General features: G+C 35.5%; 1 protein-coding gene across 1 annotated transcript; it reads right to left on the minus strand.

Annotated features, from left to right (window-relative positions):
- Positions 1-1,974: 1,974 nt before the first annotated feature.
- On the minus strand, positions 1,975-2,739 carry LOC123824262 (trafficking protein particle complex subunit 13-like). The gene has a single exon (XM_045847383.1). It carries the CDS (start codon positions 2,737-2,739, stop codon positions 1,975-1,977), a length of 765 nt encoding a protein of 254 aa, XP_045703339.1.
- Positions 2,740-3,582: the final 843 nt, after the last annotated feature.

Here is a 3,582-nt window from a genome sequence, read left to right on the forward strand (position 1 = left end):
AATCTATTGCTGAAACTAAGGTCTAGAGTTTAAACTGATTAAATTGCCATTTCTCTTGTGTATCTACAATCCAGAAACAGGTTAGAGGAGGAATAAAAATGCATATTTAATGATGAGATGTTTGTTCCTAAATATGAGCATTATATAAGGAGCTTATAATTTCTGTGATTTCTATGGACAATACATTTATGAATTGCCTCTGCACTAAGAAATTAATGCTTACACATTCAAAGAAAAGTGACACCAATTAAAAAGAGCCTATACACCCCTGTGTTCATAGCAGTGTTATTTACAATAGCCAAATGCTGGAGTCAACCTGAGTGCCCATCAGTAAAGGAGTGCATCAAAAAAACTGGTACATTTACACAATGGAATACTATGCAGCAGAAAGAAAGAAGAAGGAACTCCTACCCTTTAGGAAAGCATGAATGGAACAGGAGAGCATTATGCTAAGTAAAATAAGCCAGGCAGCGAAAGACAAATACCTTATGATCTCACCTATAAGTGGAACCTAATGAACAAAACAAACAAGCAAGCAAAATATAACGAGAGACATGGAAATAAAAAACAAACTGACAGTGACCACAGGGGAGGGTGGAGAGGGATAATGGGGGAAAGAGGGGTAAGGGTCTAGGCAAAGAACTTGTATGAAGGACCTATGCTAATGGAAAACAGCATGGGGATTGACTGAGGGAGTGGAGGGGCAGGGTCGGGGAGAGCAACAGAGGAAAAATTGGAACAACTGTAATTGAAAAACAATGAAAAAAGAAAAGCAATGTGCAGAGTTATAGACTTAAGGGAAATATCATCATTGACATATGAAGCTCATATTCTCCAAAGTCAATGATTAACTAATCTCTGAGATAGTTATATTTTTCTAAATAAAAACTAATATGTGAATCAAAGATCACAGAATAATTTTAAAAATATAGCACTAAAAAATTCTAATGCACATCTTATCATCATATTAGTCTCAACCATGATTAGGAGATCAGGTTTTTGTGGAAGACAGAGGTGGGAGCAAATCTTTGTTCTTCCACTCACTAGTTACGTAAACATTTTGTTTTAGAGTTCCAGACCTCATTCCAAACATTATAAATCTACTAAATCTACTTGAGAAAAAAAGTGGCACATTTTAAATATATTAAAAAGAAGGTTGATTTTTTTGGCTTAAAATAAAAAGGAAAGAATACATGATGCTAATTTTTAAGAACCACCTGAGTAATCCAAGTAGTATATGCAACGGCTCCTGCAAGAATAACAACTGATGAAAATAAACCAACACCATAGTTCATAGAACTTTACCAAGATAAATTTAAAAGGCCAGTTCAGTGTGTTTGCATAAATGCAACACTACAGACCCAATAGTTTAGAATATTATTAGAAAAAAAATATGTCTCTTCCAAATAGCAATTGTCAATAAGTTTAAATAATTAGGACTGTCCTGAATTGCATTAGGCACTGTCATGAATAGTTTTCTGTTGGCTGACCAGGAAAGAGGAAAAAAATAAAACTGGGTAAATTGAAATCTTACCAAGTAAATCATAATAATTACTTTAATTAAATTATTAATGTACTTTTAAAATATTATGTTCTCTTAACACCAGCTTTACTACAACAGGGAGTATCAAAAGCTATTAAGAATTTCTGGAAAGCAGGTATAAGTATTTTTAAATGGTAGCCTTATTCTAAACAAACAGGAAGAGCCCAATGGCCACCTGTAATGACCTGAATGATAACTATTAGGAAATATACAAGTGTAGAATTAGAAAGTAGTCTGTATAAGATGAAAAATCAACAGATTTTTTTAAAATCAAGAAATGTTTAATTCTCAAGGGAATTCACAGTCTCAAAGGAAGTAAATAAAAAGAATCTGCCTGCATATTTGTTATCAGTTGTTCATGTTGCTGCTGGCAAACATATGAAAAGCTTTTCTGTGAAATTCCCTGGAAAGCACAACACTGGAATTTTTCTTCATGTTTTCATTTTACCAGTGGAAGGTAATACACAGACTTTTGCAATATTATCACAGACAATCGTTTTCTTTGATAATGTGTTTGTTATTTGTATGCGAGAGATACTTTGTAGGCCTGTTTTCAAGGCCAGTAGTGTCAGGGTAAAGCAGAGAGATGAACTTGGAGACAGCTCTCCAAGGTACTTTCCTGAATTTCCACACCAACGAATAGAATCTGTATCATGCATATTCAAAACCAATCTCATTTTCCTATTACTGTGGTTTGTTATCTTACAGGTAATATGAAAAGGCTCTTCTAGACTTACAGTATCTGGAATTGTCTCCCAAGACATGCTCACATTGCGAAAACCTGGAGCTTCTCTTTCAAGTTGGATTGTCTGTAGCATTGCCAGTTCACCAAGCTCTCTTTTCCACACTATGTCCAATTTTCCCATGTCTGTTAGTCCTCTAATGGCACCAGATTTCTCTGAAAATTCCTGCTTGATCTGAAAGCGATACAAATACTGGCGTTCTTCCATCGACTGCAAAAATGTTCTTGTTCCAAAGGTACACTCATCTTCTCCAGCCCAATTCACATGATTTAATTCTTCTGCAGTGTACATTTCAGGTGGCTGTAAGGAAACCTTTTTTATAAAAACATCTGAAGGTGAAATGTTCTTAATCTGGACTTCAAGAAATAAGTCACTCATCTCTGAATTGTAAAACTTGGTTTTAACTTCTAATGGTGTACCCGGAGAAAACAAACACAGTTCCCTTAAAAACATCTTTCTTACTCACTGTTGAACAGACACTGAATCCACAGGGACATCTCTTCCAATGTTCATTACTCTGTCATGGATGACATCATCAATGTAACAATTGAATGAAGATTCTGCCACAGTAACCATGGAGACTGAAATATGTAAAGGCTGAGTACTTGTCTGAAGACAGTATTTTCATGATGATTTTGACAACTTAATTGTAGTCATTTGGATTTTTCATATAAATTAAATATTTGTCTAAAAAATGTATGTCTAAGAATTTTGATGAAGTCAACCTTTCCCCCAAACATTGACATTTCTGGTGGAGAGACACTTGTCATGAGCTGGTTAGAGAAATTGCCAGGTACATCACTAACTTCACATGTGACTGGATAGTTAGTTAATAAAGTTTGCTTAGTAGACAGTGTCACAAAGATCTCCTGTCTGGGTGGATTACCTTGCATTTTGACCACAATTTTGTCCCATTGTTTTAAAAGCATCTGGTATAGTAAGTTGATAAGACACAGAGACAACTGCTTTTGATAGAAACATTTATTACAGTTTCTAAAAGGATGGGACATGTCATGTCAGACAGGGCCACATGGGAATGCACCAGAGTTGGTCCAGAGGCAGGAGTAAGGGGAATACATTCAAGAAAGTTTTTATTGAAATTTCTGTGGGAAAGGCAAAGCAGAGAAGGGTAAACAGATTATAACTGACTTGTTTGAATAAGATCATGGTGCTTCTTGTTGCAGAGTTTTCCCATAGGTGCCTTGTACATGTTCCTGAGGTGATATTGGGGCAAGGCAATAGTGGCTTAACCTATGAGAGCTCCATAAAGGAGAGAGTTGACTGATATGGCCTCTG

The sequence above is a fragment of the Phyllostomus hastatus genome, unplaced genomic scaffold, assembly GCF_019186645.2.
Source record: "Phyllostomus hastatus isolate PE091 unplaced genomic scaffold, TTU_PhHast_1.1 phas_contig_551, whole genome shotgun sequence".
NCBI classification, from domain to species: domain Eukaryota; kingdom Metazoa; phylum Chordata; class Mammalia; order Chiroptera; family Phyllostomidae; genus Phyllostomus; species Phyllostomus hastatus.

Coding starts and splice junctions, on each gene's coding strand:
- LOC123824262 (XM_045847383.1), bottom strand. CDS start 2,739: ATGTTTTTAAGGGAACTGTGTTTGTTTTCTCCGGGTACACCATTAGAA.